Here is a 25,328-nt window from a genome sequence, read left to right as displayed (position 1 = left end):
TTCATGACTGAAACAATATCCTCCATTAGAAATTTGGAGGCACAAGTGGGTCAGTTGAGCAAGAAAGTTACTAAACTCCCTCCTAGTACTCTTCCAAGCAATACAAAAGAGAATCCAAAATGAGAGTGCAAGGCCATCAACATGACCCACACGGCCGAACCTGGAGAGGAGGAAGAGGCGGTGATCTCCACTGAGGAAGACCTCAATGGACGTCCACTGACCTCCAAGGAGTTCCCTAATGAGGAACCATGGGAATCTGAGGCTCACACTGAGACCATAGAGATTCCATTGAATTTACTTTTGCCATTCATGAGCTCTGATGAATATTCTTCCTCTGAAGAGGATGAAGTTGTTACTGAAGAACAAGTTGTTAAGTACCTTGGAGCAATCATGAAGCTAAATGCCAAGCTATTTGGTAATGAGACCTGGGAGGATGAACCCCCCTTTCTCACCAAAGAACTGGATGACTTGACTAGGCAGAAATTACCTCTGAAGAGACAAGATCCTGAAAAGTTCTCAATACCTTGTACCATAGGCATCATGACCTTTGAGAAGGCTCTGTGTGACCTAGGGTCAAGCATAAACCTCATGCCTCTCTCTGTAATGGAGAAGCTAGGAATCCTTGAGGTACAAGCTGCAAGAATCTTACTAGAGATGTCAGACAATTCAAGAAAATAAGCTTATGGACTTTGTAGAGGATGTATTGGTAAAGGTTGAAGACCACTACATCCCTATAATTTCATAATCCTAGATACTAGGAAGTGTATGGATGAATCCATAATCCTTGGCAGACCCTTCCTAGCCACAGTAAGAGTTGTGATTGATGTTGATAGAGGAGAATTGGTCCTTCAAGTGAATGAGGACTCCCTTGTGTTTAAAGCTCAAGGATCTCCCTCTGTAACAATGGAGAGGAAGCACGAAAAGCTTCTCTCAATACAGAGTCAAACAAAACCCCCACATTCAAACTCTAAGTTTGGTGATGGGAGGCCACAACCAAACTCTAAGTTTGGTGTTAAGAGGCCATCATCATGCTCTGAGTATCTGTGAGGCTCCATGAGAGCCCACTGTCAAGCTACTGACATCAAAGAAGCGCTTGTTGGGAGGCACCCAATTTTACTTATCTATGTTAAATTTCTATTTTCCATTGTTATTTTATGTTTTCTATAGGTAGATGATCATGTGAAGTCACAAAAATAATTGAAAAAGCAAAAACAAACTGAAAAACAGAATAAAAAATAGCACACCTTGGAGGAGAAGCCTACTGGCATTTAAACGCCAGTAAAGGCAGCAGAATGGGCGTTAAACGCCCAGTCTGGCACCATTCTGGGCGTTTAACACCAGAAATGGGCACTAGACTGGCGTTTAACGCTAGAAAAAGGGCAAGAAGCTGGCGTTAAACGCCAGAAATGGGCAGCAACCTGGCGTTTAACACCAGAATTGGCAGCAAGGGGCGTTTTGCATGCCTAATTGGTGCAGGGATGAGAAATCCTTGACACCTCAGGATCTGTGGACCCCACAGGATCCCCACCAACCTCAACACACTCTCTCTCTTCTTCACACCTTTTCATAATACTCTTTCCCAAATACCCTTCACCAATCACCTCAATACCTCTTCCCCAAAAATCCCTCACCTATCAAATCCTCCCCTCTTCTCCATAAACCCTTCACCAATCCACATCCATCCATCATAAACCCCACCTACCTCACCATTCAAATTCAAACCACTTTCCCTCCCAAACCCACCCATACATGGCCGAACCCAAACCCTCTCCCCACTCCTATATAAACCCATCTTCACTCCTTCATTTTCACACATCTTAAAACACTACTTCTCCCCCTTGGCCGAAACACTAACCCCGCTCCATCTCCTCTATTTCTTCTTCCTCTACTGTCTTATTTCTTCTTTTTCTCGAGGACGAGCAAACCTTCTAAGTTTGGTATGGTAAAAGCGTTGCTTTTTATTTTTCCATAACCATTTATGGCACCTAAGGCCGGAGAAACCTCTAGAAAGAGAAAAGGGAAGGCAAAAGCTTCCACCTCCGAGTCATGGGAGATGGAGAGATTCATCTCAAAAGTGCATCAAGACCACTTCTATGAAGTTGTGGCCAAGAAGAAAGTGATCCCCGAGGTCCCTTTCAAGCTCAAAAAGGGTGAATATCCGAAGATCCGATATGAGATTCGAAGAAGAGGTTGGGAAATTCTCACCAACCCCATTCAACAAGTCGGGATCTTAATGGTTCAAGAGTTCTATGCCAATGCATGGATCACCAAGAACCATGATCAAAGTGTGAACCCGGACCCAAAGAATTGGCTTACAATGGTTCGGGGAAAATACTTAGATTTCAGTCCGAAAAATGTAAGGTTGGCATTCAACTTGCCAATGATGCAAGGAGATGCACACCCCTACATTAGAAAGGTCAACTTTGATCAAAGGTTGGACCAAGTCCTCATAGACATTTGTGAAGAGGGTGCTTAATGGAAGAAAGATTCAAGAGGAAAGCCGGTTCAACTAAGAAGGCATGACCTCAAGCCCGTGGCTAGGGGATGGTTGGAGTTCATCCAACACTCAATCATTCCCACTAGCAACCGGTCTGAAGTTACTATAGACTGGGCTATCATGATCCATAGCATCATGATTGGAGAGGAAATAGAAGTTCATGAGGTTATATCCCTAGAACTCTACAAGGTGGCGGACAAGTCCTCTACTTTGTCAAGGTTAGCCTTCCCTCATCTTATTTGTCACCTTTGCAATTCAGCTGGAATTGACATAGAGGAAGACATCCTCATTGATGAGGGCAAGCCCATCACTAAAAAAAGGATAGAGCAAACAAGAGATCCCACTCATGGATAAAAGCATAAGAAAATTCCTCATCATGAAATTCCTGAGATACCTCAAGGGATGCATTTTCCTCCATAAAACTATTGGGAGCAAATCAACACCTCCGTGGGAGAATTAAGTTCCAACATGGGACAACTAAGGATGGAGCACCAAGAGCATTCTATCCTCCTCCATGAAATTAGAGAAGACCAAAGAGTTATGAGAGAGGAGCAACAAAGGCAAGAAAGAAATATTGAGGAGCTCAAGCACTCCATAAGATCTTCAAGAGGAAGAACAAGCCACCATCACTAAGGTGGACCTGTTCTTTAATTTCCTTGTTCTTTATTTTTTGTTTTTCAAATTTTTATGCTTTATGTTTATTTATATTTGTGTCTTTATTACATGATCACTAGTGTCTAAGTGTCTATGCCTTAAAGCTATGAATATGAATCCATCACCTTTCTTAAATGAAAAATGTTTTTAATTGAAAAAGAAAAAGAAGTGCATGAATTTCGAATTTTAAAACAGTTTAGTTATTTTAATGTGGTGGCAATACTTTTATCTTTCTGAATGAATGCTTGAATAGTGCATATTTTTTAATTTGTTGTTCATGAATGTTAAAATTGTTGGCTCTTGAAAGAATGATGAAAAAGGAGAAATGTTATTTGATAATCTGAAAAATCATAAAAATGATTCTTGAAGCAAGAAAAAGCAGTGAAAAGCTTGCAGAAAAAAATTAAAAAAAAGAGAGAAATAAAGAAAAAGAAAAAGCAAGCAGAAAAAGCCAATAGCCCTTTAAACCAAAAGGCAAGGGTAAAATAAAAAGGATCCAAGGCTTTGAGCATCAGTGGATAGGAGGGCCCACAGGAATAAAATCTTGGCCTAAGTGGCTAAACCAAGCTGTCCCTAACCATGTGCTTGTGGCGTGAAGGTGTCAAGTGAAAACTTGAGACTGAGCGGTTAAAGTCGTGGTCCAAAGCAAAAAGAGTGTGCTTAAGAGCTCTGGACACCTCTAATTGGGGACTCTAGCAAAGCTGAGTCACAATCTGAAAAGGTTCACCCAGTTATGTGTCTGTGGCATTTATGTATCCGGTGGTAATACTGGAAAACAAAATGCTTAGGGTCACGGCCAAGACTCATAAAGTAGCTGTGTTCAAGAATCAACATACTGAACTAGGAGAATCAATAACACTATCTGAATTCTGAGTTCCTATAGATGCCAATCATTCTGAACTTCAAGGGATAAAAGTGAGATGCCAAAACTGTTCAGAAGCAAAAAGCTAAAAGCCCCGCTCATCTAATTAAGACTGATCTTCATAGATGTTTTTGAAATTCATTGTATATTCTCTTCTTTTTTTTATCCTATTTGATTTTCAGTTGCTTGGGGATAAGCAACAATTTAGGTTTGGTGTTGTGATGAGCGGATAATTTATACGCTTTTTGGCATTGTTTTTAGTATATTTTAGTTAGTTTTTATTATGTTTTTATTAGTTTTTAAATAAAAATCATATTTCTAGACTTTACTATGAGTTTGTGTGTTTTTCTATGATTCCAGGTATTTTCTGGCTGAAATTGAGGGATTTGAGCAAAAATCTGATTCAGAGGCTGAAAAAGGACTGCAGATGTTGTTGGATTCTGACCTCTATGCACTCGAAGTGGATTTTCTGGAGATACAGAAGTCCAATTGGCGCTCTCTCAATTGCGTTGGAAATTAGACATCTTGGGCTTTCCAACAATATATAATAGTTTATAATTTGCTCGAGATTTGATGGCCCAAACTGGCGTTCCAAGTCAGCATAGAAATTCTGGTGTCAAAACGCCAGAACTGGCATAAAAGCTGGAGTTAAACGCCCAAACTGGCACAAAAGCTGGCGTTTAACTCCAAGAAAAGTCTCTACACATGAAAGCTTCAATGCTCAGCCCAAGCACACACCAAGTGGGCCCGGAAGAAGATTTCTGCATCATTTACTCATTTTTGTAAACCCTAGGTTACTAGTTTTCTATAAATAGGACCTTTTGCTATTGTATTTTCATCAATCTTTGGACGTTTCGTCCTTAGACCTTTGAGGCTGGCCATTCGGCCATGCTTAGACTATTATCACTTTTGTATTTTCAACGGTGGAGTTTCTACACACCATAGATTAAGGTGTGGAGCTCTGCTGTTCCTCATGAATTAATGCAAAGTACTATTGTTTTTCTATTCAACTCAAGCCTATTTCTGTTCTAAGATATCCATTCATTCTTTAACATGATGAATGTGATGATCCGTGACACTCATCACCATTCTCACCTATGAACGCGTGCCTGACAACCACTTCCGTTCTACATGCAATCAAGCTTGAATGTGTATCTCTTGGGTTTCTAATCTAAGATTAGAACCTTCGTGGTATAGGCTAGAATTATTGGCGGCCATTCCTGAGATCCGGAAAGTCTAAACCTTGTCTATGGTATTCCGAGTAGGATTTGGGAAGGGATGACTGTGACGAGCTTCAAACTCGCGAGTGTTGGGCGTGTGACAGACGCAAAAGGATCAATGGATCCTATTCCAACATGATCGAGAACCGACAGATGATTAGCCGTGCGGTGACAGCGCATTTGGAACATTTTCACTGAGAGAACGGGAAGTAGCCATTGACAATGGTGATGCCCAACATAAAGCTTGCAATGGAAAGGAGTATGAATGATTGGAAGAAGGCAATAGGAAAGCAGAGGTTCAGAAGGAACAAAGCATCTTCATACACTTATCTGAAATTCCTACCAATGAATTATATAAGTATCTCTATCTTTATTTTATGTTTTATTCATATTTTAATTATCAATTCTCCATAACCATTTGAATTCGCCTGACTGAGATTTACAAGGTGACCATAGCTTGCTTCAAGTCGACAGTCTCCGTGGGATCGACCCTTACTCACGTAAGGTTTATTACTTGGACGACCCAGTGCACTTGCTGGTTAGTTGTGCGGAGTTGTGATAAAGAGTTGAGATTACAATTGTGCGTATCAAGTTGTTGGCACCATTGATGATCACAATTTCGTGCACCACTGTGCGTACGCACAGGTTGCAAATCCTCATTGGTGTGTGCGCGCACAAGCTGTGCTAACGCTGCAAACAGCACGCCTTTCCTTGCCTGTGCGTACGCACAGGTCTGTGCTTGCGCACAGGTTTAAAATTTTGCAGGGGTGTGACTATGCACAGGGCTGTGCGTGCGCACATACCAGAAATTACAAAATTCTATAACTTTGCAGAATTTCAGATTTTTACACCAATCTTTGAATGATCATAACTTCCTCTACAAAATTCCAAATTTTACAAACTTTATATCAATTCAAAGAGTTTTCAATAAAATTTAATTCTAAACAACTTTCAATCAATTTTGAAAATTGAGGCAAAAGTTATGATCAGACAAATTTCACCAAAATTTCCTTTTTTACCAAAATTCACAATTTCCACAATTGCTTGTGAAACATAACCAAAACCATACCAAACTATTTCAGACTCCATTTTCATCAAAATCTACCCTTTGGATCATATTACACCTATCTTACTACATTTTTCTCCATATTTCATCATCCTCAACCTCAATACCAACATATCACATTATAATCAATCCTCATTAACATTTTCCCAATTACATTACCAACCATCAACATCAATATCACATATATCAACATAATTCACTTTTCAACTTCACAAACTATTCATCCTCATCACAACCATTTAAATCCAAACCTATCCTATGAGTCACTAGCCTAAGTGTCCATGAATATTATATACTACATAGAGAAAATTGAAACCATACCTTGGCCAATTTCTAATATGAACCACAACCCCAAAAGAGCACAAGTTGAGCTTCCAACCACAAGCAGGCCTCTTATCTGACTCCAATAAGCACCAATAAGCTCCAAACTCACAATAAACAAGCTATATACACACAAATCATCACTAAACAATCTAGGGCTCAACATAATCATAAAATCACAAGGGTTTCAAGAGCTCTTACCTTGCCCAACAGTTTTGGAAGCCAAAACCATAAGCAATCAAGTGCTGGAGTGTACCTAAACACCCAAAACACAAGATTTCACTCAAAGCCAAATCCTAAAACTTGAAACTCACAAGGGCATGAAAAATGGGCACGGAAACTCAAGAGACTTACCACAAAACTTAAATAAAAATGACGGGCTCGGCAAGAGCTTCGCGTACTCGTTGACGGCACGCGAATCGGAGCACCGTAGCTCGAGATATCGCGGATTGAAGTGAGAAGTGAATAATGCTCTTTTCTCTTCTCCTTCCTTTCTTTCTCAGCTGGTGTGTGTGAGTTAGGAGAGTGGTGTGTTGAATGGGTTCATTTAATGAACCCTTATATATGTTGGTCTTGAGCCCAACTTGGGCCTGGTCCAACCCGTTAGCGTGTTTTAGCCCGTTCGGCCCAACTTTGGGCCAGACCTTTAACACTAATGTCCGGTTTTCCATTTCTAATATTTTTCTAAGGTTTTCGACTATTTTCACTTTTTCTCGCACAGTACCGGACAGACTTAAACCGGTTCAATCGGTTCAACTGCCGGTTCGTGGTTTTTCACGATTTTTTTTTGCAAAAAACGCATTTTCTGACTCGGAAAGACCTATTAAGTCCAAAAATCATATTTAAATCTCCAAATTCTCATTCTAACTTTCTGGAACCTAATTTGGGCATTTACATTATTTTATTCGTGAAAACTCCGGTTCTTACATCCTCCCCTCCTTAAAAAGATTTTTGCCCTCGAAAATGCTATTCGGCACACTTTCACTGCGTCACTCTAATCGTTCGTCATCACAAATCCGAAATCCTCGACTACTGCCACTAGAATCCTCGTAATCCATGGTTTACTTCAAACAAAACCATAAGCTCTTGTAATCATAACGACAGCTTTGCAAAAGATAGAACCAAGCTATCCTCAAGCCCAGGCAATATAATACTCAAAGCATACGCTTACCTCTCGTCAGAGGATCCAACCCTGTCGCATCACGTGTATCCAAGGTAAGCGCACGGCCGGACTGTTGATTCTGACCCATGATCTGGCTTCGCTTACAACGGCAGTTCTTGGCTAGGTGCCCAGGTAGTCCACAAGCATAACACAGGCGTCTCCCCCTCATATGGTGAAACTGGGAATTGTTGTCTCTTCTGAAGTTCCCTTGACCTAGCAGATGCTGAGGAGTATGTACATCTCTCTTGAAGTTTTGTCCCCTTTGTCCAAGGTAATCGTCACGTTCTCTACTAGTGTTTCCTCCATGAGTGTCCCTTGACGAGGCTACTGTCTTTGCGTATTCCTCAATCACTCTTGCCTTGTTCACCAGATCGGAGAAAATCCGAATCTCTATAGGAGCCACAGCAGTCATGATGTCGTCCTTCAAGCCCCTTTGATACTTGATACACTTCCAACTTTCATAGGTCTCCAAGGCACCCTGACACGCCCTAGAGAACCTACAGAGCTCCTCAAATCGGCTGGTGTAGTCCACCATAGATAATGAACCTTGCTTCAGCTGCATAAGTTCCATCTCCTTCGCTTCCCTTACAGACTCAGGAAAGTACTTCTTGTAGAAGGCCGTTTGGATACATCCCAAGGAACATCGGCGTTCTGAAGCTGTAGTAAGCGAAATTCTGCTTACCACCAACACTGTGCCTCTTCCCGAAGTTGATAAGCAGCAAACTCCACGTAGTGGTTATTCGGGACATGCTGTGCTTGCAGCGCGCGCTCCATAGCCTGGAACCAGTTATCCGCTTCCGTGGGATTGGTCGATCCTCTGAAACTTGGCGGATGAACCTTGAGAAACGTCACCAAGGTTATCGGAGCACCTCCCACACTATCGTCGTTCCCTTCAGCATTGTCATTTGCATCTCCTTCACCATTCCTGTTTCCATTTCCTGCCGGTTGACCTAACCTCTGCACAGCTTGTAGAGTCGCAGCAGCGGTAGCCCCCATGGTGTTCTCAAGATTAGCCATGGCCGCCATGAATTCGGCATGATTGTCGGCCGGTTGCTCGTTTCTACTCTCTCGTGAACGTGTACGACCTCGTCCGCGAGGGGCCATTAGGGTTCCTGTCTACACCAAACAATCGATATTAAGGTGATCAGTCTCAATATCAAAAGCCTAGTGCTTCAATTATCCCAAATAGGCACTCACAAACAAGAATGCTATGCAATATCAAGCAGATAACCTAATAGAATCAAAGAAAATGACACCCAGAGTATGCAATGAAACACAATCGGTCCATCCCTCAGGCTCACGAGGACAAACCGCTCTGATACCACTAAATGTAACACCCTAATTAGCCTAAGCTTTACCTCGCACCGTAAAGCAGAGGTTAACCAGAGATTACGACAGTTCTAAACTCATACATATAATATATAGAAAGAATAGTATAATCTAGAAGCTCGATGAAGGATATAGCTCTAAAACATGATTTAAAAAAGCGCAAAATATACTAACGAAACTACTACTTAAAGCACAAGAAATAGATATAATTATATTAAAATATAATAGTATATAGTATCATAAGAATCTAGCCACAGCTCACAGAGTTTAAGCCGGCTAGCCATATACAGATATACGGAACCAGATAGTAAAAACAGCTTATACAAGTTTTGTTCTCTCAAATACAAGCCTCTAGGCTAGAACAAAATACAAAGGTGAGGGATGTACAACAAAATAAATAAAAAATACTAAAAAGGTATCCGGATCCTCCGCTTCTGTCACCATCCAAGCAGCTCACTGGGGTGGGCTGCGACCTGCATCAGAAAAACACAACAGAAATATGGTATGAGAACCGAAAGTTCTCAGTATGGTAACAGTGCGCAGTGATGTAGGATATAAGACCCCGGGATGCCAAAGGCAATCCTAAACTTCATATCCATCACATGAATTCAACTTAGGCATACCAAAACAATAGAGCATATATATAATTCTCGTTATAAATGAATAGGGTACTCTATCTTAGGGGGTTTCTATTCTAACCAAACACCGCTGTCCCACAGCCTTCTCCAACGTATCCTCCATGCGATCCCATCACCACCGCCTTCCGAACCTCCTCAAAAACCAGACAAACACAGATAATACAAGCAAGGAAAACACAGGTAATATTCAAATATATAACAATTAATTCAAGAAGCAAGTAGGCATATTATACAATTAGGCAAACTCAAATAATCAAAGCAAACAAGCACATAAAAGATGCATATGATGAATGTCTATTCTATTGGCTCGTGATATCACTTGTCGGTCTATGAATGCCAACCCGACACATCCTTTCAGATGTCACCTTTTCTGCCACTTTCGAGGATATAGCGCCTGGCACGCTTTCGTTCCGAGGATATAGTGCCTGGCACACTCTTGCGGCAGATAAGAAAATCAACAACAACATATACTTCATCATAAATCATTCCAAGGATATAGTGCCTAGCACACTTTCCATATCTAGCAAGCCCATTCACCTCAAATTATCACCAAACATCACCATTTCTTATCTCAATTCCACTTTCAGTTATAAATTCTCAACATTCCAAGGATATAGTGCCTGGCACACTTTCATTCAACATCCAACTAGCTTGTAATAACCATCATCAGTTTCTCTTTTCATATATCTTTCTCCCTTCTCATTCCACCAGACCCATCCTCAGTACACCAGAAACCTAAGTCTTTGTTCTCTAATTTTCATAATAATATCAGCTAAAACTCTCAGGTTATATCCCACGTTCTCATACTCAAAATTAAGCCCAAAAGTCTTAAGATGGTGTCTTAGAAGCTTAAAATCTTGTAGGGAAGGTGAAATAGTTGAAAACAAACTTAAAATTGAGGAACAGGGCGTGTGCGTCCGCACAGAGGTGTGCGTGCGCACGCCCAAGAGAAGTTTTAAAACGTGTGCATACGCACAGGGGTGTGCGTACGCACAGGTACCAAATTTTACAATTCTGTTCACTCGCACAATGCGTGCTAGCGCCCCCAACAGACTGACCTTCCCAACGTGTGCGTGCGCACAGGGTGCAAATCCTCATTGGTGTGTGCACGCACAAGCTGTGCTAACACTGCAAACAGCACGCCTTTCCCTGCCTGTGCGTGTGCACAGGTCTGTACGTGCGCACAGGTCTAAAATTTTGCATGGGTTTGCCTACGCACAGGGCTGTGCGTGCGCACATACCAGAAATCACAAAATTCTACAACTTTGCAAAATTTCAGATTTTTACACCAATCTTTGAATGATCATAACTTCCTCTACAAAATTCCAAATTTTTTACAAACTTTATATCGATTCGAAAAGTTTTCAATAAACTTTAATTCTAAATAACTTTCAATCAATTTTGAAAATCGAGGCAAAAGTTATGATTAGACAAATTTCACCAAATTTCCTTTTTACCAAAATTCACAATTTCCACAATTGCTTGTGAAACACAACCAAAACCATACCAAACCATTTCAAACTCCATTTTCATCAAAATCTACCCTTTGGATCATATTACACCAATCTTACTACATTTTCCTCCACATTTCATCATCCTCAACCTCAACACCAACATATCACATTATAATCAATCCTCATTAATATTTTTCCAACTACATTACCAATCATCAACATCAATATCACATATATCAACATAATTCACTTCTCAACTTCACAAATTATTCATCCTCGTCATATCATTATCAATCATTATAATCAAACTCAACAATCATTAATTCATCATAAATTATCACATACCATCATTTAACAACTCAACAACCATTTAAATCCAAACCTATCCTATGAGTCACTAGCCTTAGTGTCCATGAATATTATATACTACATAGAGAAAACCGAAACCCCTTGGCCGATTTCCAATATGAACCACAACCCCAAAAGAGCACAAGTTGAGATTCCAACCACAAGCAAGCCTCCTATATGGCTCCAACAAGCGCTAACAAGCTCCAAACTCACAATAAACAAGCTATATACACACAAATCATCACTAAACAATCTAGGGCTCAACATAATCATAAAATCACAAGGGTTTCAAGAGCTCTTATCTTGCCCAACAGTTTTGGAAGCCAAAACCACAAGCAATCAAGTGCTAGAGTGTACCTAAATACCCAAAACACAAGATTTTACTCAAAGCCAAACCTAAAACTCAAAACTCACAAGGGCATGAAAACTCGAGAGACTTACCATAAAACTTAAATAGAAACAACGGGCTCGACGAGAGCTTCGCGTAGCCACTGACGGCATGCGAATCGGAGCACCGTAGCTCAAGATATCGCGGATTGAAGTGAGAAGTGAAGAGTGCTCTTCTCTCTTCTCCTTCCTTTCTTTCTTAGCTGGTGTGTGTGAGTTATGAGAGTGGTATGTTGAATGGGTTCATTTAATGAACCCTTATATATGTTGGGATTGGGCTCGGTCCAACCCATTAGCGTTTTTTAGCCCGTTCAGCCCAACTTTGGGCCAGACCTTTAACACTAACGTCCGATTTTTCATTTCTAATATTTTTCTAAGGTTTTCGACTGTTTTCACTTTTTCTCACATAGTACCGGGTAGACTTAAACCGGTTCGACCGGTTCAACTGCCTGTTCGCAGTTTTTCACAAAAAACACATTTTCTAACTCGGAAAGACCTACTGAGTCCAAAAATCATATTTAAATCCCCAAATTCTCATTCTAACTTTCCGGAACCTAATTTGGGTGTTTACATTATTTTATTCATGAAAATTCCGGTTCTTACAACACACAATGTGTCAACAACAACTAGATTGAAAGGCTAAGAAAACATAAGCTGTAATGCTAACAAAAGATTTGTCTTAGGACGAACTTAAACAAACCAACACTGTAACTTCCATACAAATTTTTCAATCAATCTTTTTTCTTTCGTAGTTACTGTTAAATGTTTTGTTAGCTGATGACTGAACATCTGGAGACAGGGATGCTTATGCCGTGGAGTCAGTAGCTGCATCAGGAGAGGTTCTCTTGGCTGGAGTTTGATAGGAGCTATCGTCATTGCTCTCAAAAGTGGAATCCTAAGTTTCACACAAACTCCATAATTAGAAACTATCTGCTCAGCAGCCTTTTCGTTATATATAGTTATCTCTGTTTATCGTAGCTAACAATATTATGTGACACGCATAAACTCTTTACATTGGATAGAGAAACTGCAGCATGTCCGTTGTTATCTTCTTCTGTTTTTGCTATAGGGGTATTAGCTAGCATCTGTGAACATTGCAGGAAGCAAGATGAATTTAAGAAATAATATTAGATTCAACAATACATTGAACAGCAGAGCAGAGTTTTAGCTCTTCGTATAACATCTTGCACTTACAGAAGCATCACAAGAAGAGTTGGCCACACCGTAACTGGACATGAGGGACTCGTCGCCTGAAAGTTTTATGATGTTGTACACCCCCTCCACGGCATTGATATTCTTGTATGTGATGTTAAGCTTGAATAAGAACGTTTTGTCAATCATATTCTCCAGGTATTTAGGGTATGACTCTCCTTTCTCCCATTTTTTATATGGAAATTAGAATTTTTTACTCAGCCGCGTAAACATATTTGACATGACAAAATTTTTTTTAGCTCAAATCAATTTGACTTACAGATAATTCCTAACTTTCTCAGCAGCCTTTCCTACCAGTTGCTCTGCTTCTTTGTTCCACACAAAGAGGTTGAGACAACCACTTCCATCAGTCACAATTGCTTGGAGCCTATACTTGCATCAATATCTCAGCAACATATTACCCCTAACCCTAAAAGATAACTACATGCAATTATACTATATTTGCACATTTAATATGTAAAGCACGCATTAAGAAAAGATGGGAAATTTGCTGATCTAATAACTAACCTTAGCATAACCTTGAACCCTACACACCTACAATTATCACACTAATACCTATATTTGCTCTGCACAACCTTTTTGGGACATGTCTTACACGACGTATAGGACTAATCATCTTTACCAACCTCTAGAGAAACAATGGTCCCAACAATACAGCACGAGGTTTCCTAACAAAAAATGGTCTAAGTCAGTAACAAAATACTTACGGCCTAAGTTATCAGGTTGCAATCTCACCTCAGTCATATTAAGAACCTCTTCTATAGTGTGCACAGGTACAATGCCGGCGTTGATCTCATCTATGACTGAGTATTGAGCTTGAGTTTTCAGCTGACTTATTCATTGTGAACACGGAACAAAATCCGTTGACAATCTGTGCATATGGCAAAAAGTTAACATACATTAATATCATATTCAAAATCTATTATCTAAATGCAGAATTGACCAAGTATTAGTGCACTAAAGACACACCTTTTCTTGAAGTCAATAACCTCAGGAAGGTTTGGATTGAAGTAACATTTGGATATATAGTAGGTGCTTTGAATATTGACAAAACTCAAGTATATGTTGGACTTAAAGAGCTGAACCACCATTATGAAAGGCTCCCCATCATCTCGTTAGAGGTGTGGAAGAACTTCATCAACCAATTTCCCAAACAATGTACATTTAATTTTGCGCTTTCTAGAATGAGAAACATAACACCATACCTTAACTAATTTGTCCATTGTTAATTACTAATCATATAAAGTAGTGCATCAGACTTAAATATTGTTTGCCCCTATAATATAATAAGTACAATGTGTTAAAATAATTTAACAACTTCTCCTGAGTCATGATCTATTTAAAATATCCAATAATTTAGAGACATTGTCTCAAAACAAAAATTACTTCCCCTGCATTCTGTTTCTATTTTGTAACAACAGAACCATATATGACCTGAGGCTTGTCTACCCAAATCCAATGGCGCCAATAATGATTGCATTTTTTCTTTTTCTTTTGTGTATGACCACAGTTAATACCCAAGATAAGCCTAAGTTAAATGATTGGAAACTCATTCTAAATTCACAGCTAACACACATTCAAAGCAATAAACATTGCTCTAGATCTTCCAATTGAAATGTAATACGCTTGGTTTCATCACCAATGCGTGTAATCAGCCCCTTGATCTCATCCTTTCCAACAACATCTCCTATGTAATCTTCATTGCACAATACATAGATTTAAATCTAAAGGTATAAAAACCTTCACGATCATAGGAAGACACAAAAAACTATTTTAATTAAACTTACCAAATAATAGATTTCCGTCGGTTGAACCATTTTTCTCAAGTTCATGAAATGGACGAAACTCAAATGGGTTAAAAGAAAAAGTCTCAATGGGTAGGACTGCCACTACAGTCTTTGTATAAAAGTTAAGCTTGTACTTGTGAGGAGTTGTCTTAACCTTCCCATTGTTAAGCTTGACAATAAAATTTTGTATACTATAAACAACATGCTCTTTTATCTTGTTCCTGAACAATTCTAGCCTAGGCTTGCAAACGGTTGCATGAATTCTATCACCCTGTAAGTTGGATAAAAACAACATGAACATAACTTATTAGTACGCATTTAAGAAGAAGCTAAAAGGTATAAGTATCAACCATGCAAATACCTTCTCATCCTGCAAAACCAACTCCAAGCTAAACACCTCATTATTGTTCCACTTACTGGGAAACTCATACAATCGAGCAACCCCCACAACCAATGACCAAGCAAGCTTGGTTGGATTGATATCTGGTGCACGAAATTGGAAATCACAATTCTTCACAAATTCGCATAACTAACCAGCAAGTGCACTGGGTCGTCCAAGTAATACCTTACGTGAGTAAGGGTCGATCCCACGGAGATTGTTGGCTTGAAGCAATCTATGGTTATCTTGTAACTCTTAGTCAGGAAAACAATAAAATAATTCACTTATCAAATTTGATTGCAAGGAATAAAAGGACATAACACAAATTATACTTGTATGCAATGATGGAGAATATGTTGGAGTATTGGAGATGCTTTGTCTTCTAAAATTCTGCTTTCCTCTGTTTCTGATTCACGCACGCATGTCCTCCTATGGCAAGCTGTGTGTTGGTGGATCACCGTTGTCAATGGCTACCATCCATCCTTCCAGTGAAAAGGGTCCAAATGCGCTGTCATCGCACGGCTAATCATCTGCAGGTTCTCAATCGTACCGGAATAGGATTTACTATCCTTTTGCGTCTGTCACTACGCCCAACACTCTTGAGTTTGAAGCTCGTCACAGTCATTCAATCCCTGAATCCTACTCGGAATACCACAGACAAGGTTTAGACTTTCCGGATTCTCTTGAATGCTGCCATCAATCTAGCTTATACCACGAGGATTCTGATTAAGAGATCCAAGAGATATTCATTCATTCTACGGTGGAACGGAAGTAGTTGTCAGGCACGCGTTCGTGGGGGGAATGATGATGATTGTCACGTTCATCACATTCACATTGAAGTGCGAATGGATATCTTAGATAGGAACACACATGTTTGAATGGAAAACAGAAATACTTGCATTAATTCATCGAGACACAGCAGAGCTCCTCACCCCCAACAATGGAGTTTAGAGACTCATGCCGTCAAAAGGTACAAAGTTCAGATCTAAAATATCATGAGATAGCAAAATAAGTCTCTAAAAGTTGTTTAAATACTAGACTAGTAAACTAGGTTTACAGAAAATGAGTAAACTAAGATGGATAGTGCAGAAATCTACTTCTGGGGCCCACTTGGTATGTGTTGGGGCTGAGACTTAAGCTAATCACGTACATAGGGCTGTTTTGGGCGTTCAACACCAGCTTTGGATCCTTTTCTGGCGTTGAACTCCAACTTGCAACTTGTTTCTGGCGCTGGACGCCAGACTGCAACATGGAACTGGTGTTGAACGCCAGTTTACGTCATCTATCCTTGAGAAAAGTATGGACTATTATATATTTCTTAAAAGCCCTGGATGTCTACTTTCTAACGCAATTGGAAGTGCGTCATTTGGACTCTTGTAGCTCCAGAAATTCCATTCTGAGTGCAGAGAGGTCAGAATCCAACAGCATCAGCAGTCCTTTTTCAGCCTGAATCAGATTTTTGCTCAGCTCCCTCAATTTCAGCCAGAAAATACCTGAAATTATAGAAAAACACACAAACTCATAGTAAAGTCCAGAAATATGAATTTTGCCTAGAAACTAATGAAAATAAACTAAAAACTAACTAAAACATACTAAAAACTATATGAAATTAACCCCAAAAAGCGTATAAAATATCCGCTCATCACAACACCAAACTTAAACTGTTGCTTGTCCCCAAGCAACTAGATAAATAAAATAGAATATTAATAAGTCAAGAAGCAATAATGTCTCAGAGTTTTTGAGTGAAGCTCAGATTCTAATTAGATGAGTGGGACTAGTAGCTTTTTGCTTCCGAACAGTTTTGGCACCTCACTTTATCCATTGAAGCTCAGAGTGATTGGCATCTATAGGAACTTAGAATTCAGACAGTGTTATTGATTCTCCTATTTCAGTATGATGATTCTTGAACACAGCTACTTTATGAGTCTTGGCCGTGGCCCTAAGCACTTTGTTTTCCAGTATTACCACCGGATACATAAATGCCACAGACACATAATTGGGTGAACCTTTTTAGATTGTGACTCAGCTTTGCTAAAGTCCCCAATTAGAGGTGTCCAGAGTTCTTAAGCACACTCTTCTTTTTGCTTTGGACCTTGACTTTAACCGCTCAGTCTCAAGTTTTCACTTGACACCTTCACGCCACAAGCACATGGTTAGGGACAGCTTGGTTTAGCCGCTTAGGCCATGATTTTATTCCTCTAGGCCCTCCTATCCACTGATGCTCAAAGCCTTGGATCCTTTTCATTACCCTTGCCTTTTGGTTTTAAGGGCTATTGGCTTTTTGCTCTTGCCTTTTGTTTTTAAGAGCTTTGGCTTTTTCTGCTTGCTTTCTCTTTTTCTTTCTCTATTTTTTTTCTGCAAGCTTTGTTCTTTGCTGCTTTTTCTTGCTTCAAGAATCATTTTTATGATTTTTCAGATTATCAATAACATGTCTCATGTTCATCATTCTTTCAAGAGCCAACATATTTAACAGTCTTAAACATCAAATTCAAAAGACATATGCACTATTCAAGCATTCATTTAGAAGACAGAAAGCATTGCCACCACATGTAAATAATTAGAATTTTTCTTGTTAAAAACTCGAAATTTATTGCCTCTTATTCTAAAGATCTATTATTTTATTCATATTTGCTGATGATGAGAAAAATAAATTATAACTTAATTGAAATTAAGATCAAAATAGGTATGCTAATTACTACTACTTATATCTACTTTCTAAGGTAAACTCCTATAATGACAACTATCACAGAGTTAAGCAAAAATTAGAATTTAACAACCTTTGTTCTGGAAAGTGGATGTTCCTCTAATCTGCGGAGTGCTTGGTCCTTCAAGAGATAATTTCAGTGACCAATAAGGAGTTTTCCTTTGAGGAACCAAAGGAATATGAGGCTCATCTAGAGACCATAGAGATTCCATTGAACCTCTTTCTGCCCTTCATGAGCTCTGATGAGTATTCTTCTTCTGAAGAGAATGAAGACGCTACTGAAGAGCAAGTTGCTAAGTACCTTGGTGTAATCATGAAGCTGAATGCCAAATTATTTGGTAATGAGACTTGGGAAGCTGAACATCCCTTGCTCACCAATGAACTAAATGTATTGAATAGGTAGAAATTACCTCAAAAGAAAAAGGATCCTGGTAAAATCCTAATTTCCTATAACATAGGCACCATGACCTTTGAGAAGGCTCTGTGTGACCTGGGATTAAGAATAAACTTAATGCCACTCTCTGTAATGGAGAAACTTGGGATATTTGAGGTGCAAGCTGCCAGAATCTCATTAGAGATGGCAGACAACTCAAGAAAACAGGCTTATGGACAAGTAGAGGACGTGTTAGTAAAGGTTGAAGGCCTTTACATCCCTGCTAATTTCATAATCCTAGACACTGGGAAGGATGAGGATGAATCCATCATCCTTAGAAGACCCTTCCTAGCCACAGCAAGAGCTGTGATTGATGTGGACAGAGGAGAATTGATCCTTCAACTGAATGAGGACAACCTTGTGTTTAAAACTCAAGGATCTCCTTCTGTAACCATAGAGAGGAAGCATAAAAAGCTTCTCTCACTACAGAGTCAACTAAAGTCCCCACAGTCAAACTTTAAGTTTGGTGTTGGGAAGCCACAGCCAAACTCTAAGTTTGGTGTTGAACCCCTACATTCAAACACTAAGTTTGGTGTTGGGAGGTTCCAACAATGCTCTGAACATCTGTGAGGCTCCATGAGAGCTCACTGTCAAGCTATTGACATTAAAGAAGCGCTTGTTAGGAGGCAACCCAATGTTATTTATATCTATTTTATTTTATTTTGTGTTTTATTAGGTTGATGATCATGTGGAGTCACAAAAACTATTGAAAAATCAAAAACAGAATAAAAAACAGCATTAAAAATAGCACACCCTGGAGGAGGAGCATACTGGCGTTTAAACGCCAGAAACAAGCATCTGTCTGGCGTTTAACGCCAGAAACAAGCATCTACCTGGCATTAAACGCCAGAAACAGGCTATATTTGGGCGTTTAACGCCAGAAACAAGCAGTAGTCTGGCGTTAAACGCCAGGATTACACAGCAAGAGCATTTTACACGCCTAATTGGAGATGTTAAGTCCTTGGCCCCACTGGATCTGTGGACCCCACAGGATCCCCACCTACCTTCTTCTCTCCTCTTCACACATTTTCATAACTCTCTTCCCCAAATAACCTCCACCAATCACCTCCAATTCCCCTCCAAAACCATCATACACCCACCTACACCCACCCACTCAAATTCAAACCATTACTCCTTCCTTTTCACACATCATAACCACCTTAAAACCCCCAGTGGCCGAACCACTCACCTCCCTCCATCTCCTCTATCTTCTTCTTCTTCTACTACCTTCTTCCTTCTTTTGCTCGAGGACGAGCAAACCTTTTAAGTTTGGTGTGGTAAAAGCATTGCTTTTTGTTTTTTCATAACCATTTATGGCACCTAAGGCCGGAGAAACCTCTAGAAAGAGGAAAGGGAAGACAAAATCTTCCACCTCCGAGTCATGGTAGATGGAGAGATTCATCTCAAGGGTCCATAGCTCAGTGGTAGAGCATTTGACTGCACAACAAGAGAGCCCACTCATGGACCTCAACAAGAGCATGAGGAATTCCCTCACCAAGAAATCCCTGAGATACCTCAAGGGATACATTTTTCTCCACACAACTATTGGGAGCAACTAAGGATAGGAGCACCAAAATCACTAGGGATGGAGCAACAAAGACAAGAAAGAGACATAGAGGAGCTCAAGAGCACCATTGGTTCTTCAAAAAGAGGAAGACGTCACCCTCACTAAGGTGGACCCGTTCCTTAATCTCCTTGTTCTAATTTTCTGTTTTTCATTTACTATGCTTCATGTTTATTTATGTTTGTGTCTTTATTATATGATCATTAGTGTCTAAGTGTCTATGTCTTAAAGCTATGAATGTCCTATGAATCCATCACCTCTCTTAATTGAAAACTGTTCTAAAAACAAAAGAACAAGAAGTACAGGTGGTTTCGAATTCATCCTTGAAACTAGTTTAATTATTTTGATGTGGTGACAATACTTTTTGTTTTCTGAATGAATGCTTGAACAGTGCATATGTCTTTTGATATTGTGGTTTATGAATATTAAATATGTTGGCTCTTGAAGAATAAGGAAAAAGGAGAAATGTTATTTGATGATCTAAAAAATCATAAAAATGATTCTTGAAGCAAGAAAAAGCAGTGAATACAAAAGCTTGCGAAAAAAAAGAGAGAAAGAAAAAGAAAAAAAAAGCAAGCAGAAAAGCCAAAAGCTCTTTAAACCAAAAGGCAAGAGCAAAAAGCCAATAGCCCTTAAAACCAAAAGGCAAGGGTAAATAAAAAGGATCCAAGGCTTTGAGCATCAGTGAACAGGAGGGCCTAAAGGAATAAAATCCTGGCCTAAGCGGCTAAACCAAGCTGTCCCTAACCATGTGCTTGTGGCGTGAAGGTGTCAAGTGAAAACTTGAGACTGAGCGGTTAAAGTTAAGGTCCAAAGCAAAAAAAGAGTGTGCTTAAGAACCCTGGACACCTCTAATTGGGGACTTTAGCAAAGCTGAGTCACAATCTGAAAAGGTTCACCCAGTTATGTGTCTGTGGCATTTATGTATCCGGTGGTAATACTGGAAAATAGAGTGCTTAGGGCCACGGCCAAGACTCATAAAGTAGCTGTGTTCAAGAATCAACATACTGAACTAGGACAATCAATAACACTATCTAAATTCTAAGTTCCTATAGATGCCAATCATTCTGAACTTCAATGGATAAAGTGAGATGCCAAAACTATTCAAGAGGCAAAAAGCTACAAGTCCCGCTCATCTGATTGGAGCTAAGTTTCATTGATATTTTGGAATTTATAGTATATTCTCTTCTTTTTATCCTATTTGATTTTCAGTTGCTTGGGGACAAGCAATAATTTAAGTTTGGTGTTGTGATGAGCGGATAATTTATACGCTTTTTGGCATTGTTTTTACATAGTTTTTAGTATGATTTAGTTAGTTTTTAGTATAATTTTATTAGTTTTTAAATAAAAATCACATTTCTGGACTTTACTATGAGTTTGTGTGTTTTTCTATGATTTCAGGTATTTTCTGGCTGAAATTGAGGGACTTGAGCAAAAATCAGAATCAGAGGTTGAAGAAGGACTGCAAATGCTGTTGGATTCTGACCTCCCTACACTCAAAGTGGATTTTCTGGAGCTACAGAACTCCAAATGGCGCGCTCTCAATTGCGTTGGAAAGTAGACATCCAGGGCTTTCCAACAATATATAATAGTTTATACTTTACCCAAGTTTAGATGACACAAACTGGCGTTCAACTCCAGTTTCATGTTGCATTCTGGAGTTAAACGCCAGAAACAGGTTGCAAAGTGGAGTTAAAAGCCAGAAACAGGTTACAAACTGGCTTTCAACTCCAAAAGAAGCCTCTACACATGTAAAGCTCAATGCTCAGCCCAAGCACACACCAAGTGGGCCCCAGAAGTAGATTTCTGCATTATTTACTCATTTCTTTAAAACCCTAGTAACTAGTCTGATATAAATAGGACCCTTTACTATTGTATTAGACATCTTTTGATCATTTTTAGATCTCTAGACCTCCATGGGAGGCTGGCCACTCGGCCATGTCTACCCTATTATCACTTATGTATTTTCAACGGTAGAGTTTCTACACACCATAGATTAAGGTGTGGAGCTCTGCTGTTCCTCATGAATTAATGCAAAGTACTATTATTTTTCTATTCAATTCAAGCTTATTCCTCTTCTAAGATATTCATTCGCACCCAAGAACATGATGAATGTGATGATTATGTGACGCTCATCACCATTGTCACCTATGAACGCGTGCCTGACAACCACTTCCGTTCTACATGAAGATGAGATAGAATGAGTATCTCTTAGATATCTAATACAGGGGACCGAGTCCGAGATATTAGAGTCTTCGTGGTATAAGTTAGAACCTATGGACGGCCATTCCTGAGATCCGGAAAGTCTAAACCTTGTCTGTGGTATTCCGAGTAGGATTTGGGAAGGGATGGCTGTGACGAGCTTCAAACTCGCGAGTGCTGGGCGTAGTGACAGACGCAAAAGGATAGTAAATCTTATTCCAGCATGATCGAGAACCGACAGATGATTAGCCATGCAGTGACAGCGCATTGGACCATTTTCACTGAGAGGACAGGATGTAGCCATTGACAACGGTGATGCCTAACATACAGCTTGCCATGGAAAGGAGTAGGAATGATTGGATGAAGACAGTAGGAAAGCAGATGTTCAGGAGGAACGAAAGCATCTCTATACGCTTATCTGAAATTCTCACCAATGAATTACATAAGTATCTCTATCCTAGTTTATCTTTTAATTATGTTAATTATCAATTCCCTATAACCATTTGAATCTGCCTGACTGAGATTTACAAGGTGACCATATCTTGCTTCAAGCCGACAATCTCCGTGGGATCGACCCTTACTCACGTAAGGTTTATTACTTGGAGGACCCAGTGCACTTCCTGGTTAGTTGTGCGAAGTTGTGACAAAGTGTGATTCACGTTTGAGAGCACCAAGTCTTTGGCGCCATTGTTGATGATCGCAATTTCGTGCACCAGCCTCCAGAACCCAATCCAACTCGTTTTCTGAGCAATTTCAACCCTAATTCAAGAGGAAACAATGGGGAGCAATTAGGGTTTAGGTTTTTACATGTTGTAGGTCATTTTCTAGAGAGAGAAGCTCCCCTTCTCTCTAGATATTAGCATTATTAGTTTAACTTCTCCTTTTAATTCTTGTTTTTGTCTAATTTCTTTTACATTTCTTTGTTCTATTGCCTTAATTTTCTTAGTCTATCTTATTAATTTCTCATTTTGGTTACTTTTCATGTTGATGAACCCTTGTTAATTTCTATTTCATTTAATGCAATTTATGTTTTCATGTTATTATTGCTCTCTTTAATTGTTGGTTATTAATTTCTTGCATTTGGTAGCTTTAGAATTTATTTTTATTGCAATTTAATGATATTTTCTTTTCATGCACACCAAGTGTTTGATAAAATTCTTGGGTTAGTTTTAGTATAGTTTTCCACACTCTTGGCTTGGAATTGAGGACTTTGGTGACCTTGAGTCATTGATGTCCATTCTTGATTGATATATTAGGGTATTGACGCTAGTCTTTCACTAAGTTAATTAGTGAGTTAACTAGGACTTATGGATTGAGATTAATTATGCCTATTTGACTTATCCTCGATGTTAGGGTTGACTAAGTAGGATTAAATCTTCATAATCATCATATGTTTGTGGTCAATGGCTAGGATAGGTAACCTTGCCTCTCAATCCTTGCCAAGAGGTTCCTTAGCATTTGAATTTCCATTCTTTTTTATTAATTACTTGAGTTTAGTTGCTTTTGATATTTAGTTATTGTTTGCTTATTTAATTTCTTGTCATTTACATTTCTTGCCTCTTGTCATCAATCCCTATTCTCTCATAGCCAATAATTGAGCACTTCATTTGCAACTCCTAGGAAAGACGACCCGGGAATTAAAACTCCTGGTTATTTTGTGTTGATTGTGACAATTATTTGTTTAAACTTTGATTGAGAAGATCAATTGTCGATTCGGACTATGCTATCAATGGAATTCACTACAAAAAATGTTTTATTTTACCGTAGTTATTTAACAGGACTTTTTATAAACCCCTGCAAAATTACTAAGAGAAATCCTTTTTCTCTTTTCATTTTTCGGAAATCAATTTACATGATTTTTTATTTTTAATCTACGGGAGTTTTATAAACCCCATTAAAAAATTTTTAATCTTGTGTAAATAGCCGCTTCTTTCATTTTTCCCAAAATTTGGCGCAAAATGGAAACCTAAACCCGCCCAAACCAAAACCTTCTTCTCAATCCTTCCCTAAATCCATCGTCTATGATTCTCACCAGAAGCTCTGTTTTGCTGAGCCTTTGTTTCCTAAACCCATCTTCTCGTCAGAAACTCTGTTCGTTGGCTGCTACTGCTACTGGTTGCGTTGCTGATGCTCTTGCCTGCTGTTTTCCTGTTGCCATACTTCCGTCCCTCTTCCTTTCTCTTTATTTATCCTTGATCACTGAGCCACGACCCACCACACCCCTCCTTAACTGCCACTGCTTCCTCTGCATCAACCCTCCTTGCACAGCCACTGCCTGCGTCATTCTGGCAATCTCTATTGCGCCACCCATTCATCCCCTCTGCTCATTGTAACTACTAGCTGCTCCATTTTTGAGTTCAACTAGCATCCCCCCTCTCCCTATAAGCATTTTGTCAATTTACCAGGTTTCATTTTCTTTTTTCTGATCTTGTAGTTGATGAAGTTTCTAGGTTAATTTTGATTTTGTTGTTGGGATTTAGTTTGCATTTAATTGAATCTGAATTTTTAGGTGTAGCTTAGTTTGAATTAAGATTTTCAAATTAGAATTAGCTTTAGTTAGTGAACTTTGAACATGTTATTTTAGTTCTTGAGTTTGGTATTGTTGACGATTTGGATGATAATTCTTGATTGATTTTAGACTGCTGTACCCAAAATTGAAGAATTTGTAAATTTGATTTGTATACTCCCTAATTCACAAATATGTGCACTGATCTGGTTAAAAACACAATATGTGCCCTGATCTGATTATGTGCGAGTGTAGCTGCTTTTCCAGAGCCTGTGAGGCTAAATTTGCACAGGCTTTTAGGATGCTGGCATAGGTAGCTGCATCTGCAGTCTTTTCAGCTCTTTGCATCTCAATGAATAGCTTTATACCTTCTTCAGGGTGTCCCTTCTGAAAATTACTTGGGATCAGCGCTATCCAAGGAACTGAACTTTGAAGAGCCAAATTTGCAAAAATCCTATTTGCTTTCCCGAATCTGTCACATTTAGCATACATGTCAACCAAAGAATTAACTTGGTCAAACTTTATTTGAATATTCCCTAATTCTCTCTTAGTTACTCATATTGGGTTTTTTTACTTTTCCTTATTAGCTTGTGTTCTTATTTT

General features: G+C 39.2%; 1 protein-coding gene across 1 annotated transcript; it reads right to left on the bottom strand.

Moving 5' to 3' along the window:
- Positions 1 to 14,727: 14,727 nt before the first annotated feature.
- LOC148572466 (uncharacterized) lies at positions 14,728 to 24,534 on the bottom strand. The gene is made up of 4 exons (XM_088507520.1): positions 24,435 to 24,534; positions 15,299 to 15,420; positions 14,938 to 15,208; positions 14,728 to 14,846 (listed from the first exon to the last, which is right to left on the bottom strand). Exons 1-4 carry the CDS (start codon positions 24,532 to 24,534, stop codon positions 14,728 to 14,730), a joined length of 612 nt encoding a protein of 203 aa, XP_088363646.1.
- Positions 24,535 to 25,328: the final 794 nt, after the last annotated feature.

This window comes from Arachis ipaensis, chromosome B3 (genome assembly GCF_059453495.1).
Source record: "Arachis ipaensis isolate K30076 ecotype BB chromosome B3, ASM5945349v1, whole genome shotgun sequence".
NCBI classification, from domain to species: domain Eukaryota; kingdom Viridiplantae; phylum Streptophyta; class Magnoliopsida; order Fabales; family Fabaceae; genus Arachis; species Arachis ipaensis.
The sequence above is the reverse complement of the archived record's forward strand: the minus strand, read 5'-3'. Positions and strand labels throughout refer to the sequence as shown.